This window comes from Eimeria mitis, genomic scaffold (assembly GCF_000499745.2).
Source record: "Eimeria mitis Houghton genomic scaffold, Emh_scaff255, whole genome shotgun sequence".
NCBI classification, from domain to species: domain Eukaryota; phylum Apicomplexa; class Conoidasida; order Eucoccidiorida; family Eimeriidae; genus Eimeria; species Eimeria mitis.
In genome coordinates, this window is record NW_013570891.1 from 21,150 (window position 1) to 21,413 (window position 264).

The 264-nt window shown below is 53.4% G+C and overlaps 1 protein-coding gene across 1 annotated transcript in view; it reads right to left on the reverse strand.

Annotated features, from left to right (window-relative positions):
- Positions 1–15, reverse strand: part of EMH_0005550 (uncharacterized protein) — a gene marked incomplete at both ends in the record, with an annotated part of 789 nt that extends 774 nt beyond the window's left edge. The window contains one exon of the mRNA XM_013497231.1: positions 1–15. Within this exon, the coding sequence (XP_013352685.1) occupies positions 1–15 (15 nt within the window).
- Between the last annotated feature and the right edge of the window lie 249 nt (positions 16–264).

The following is a 264-nucleotide window of genomic DNA, read 5'->3' on the forward strand; positions in this document are numbered from 1 at the left end:
CAGCAACAGAAACATTAACACAACAGCAGCAACACAGCAGCAGCACTAGCTGCAGCACCAACAGTAGCAGCAGCAACAGCAGCAGCAGCAGCACCAGCAGCACCAGCAGCAGCAGCAGCAACAGCAGCAAAAGTAAGAAGACTGACGTTTGTCTGTTCCCGCTGCAGCAGCAGCAGCAGGAGTTTGAGTGTTTGCATCAGCAGCAGCAGCAGCAGCAGCAGCAGCAGCTTTAGCTTGTTGTGCTGCTTGTATAGGACTAAACCC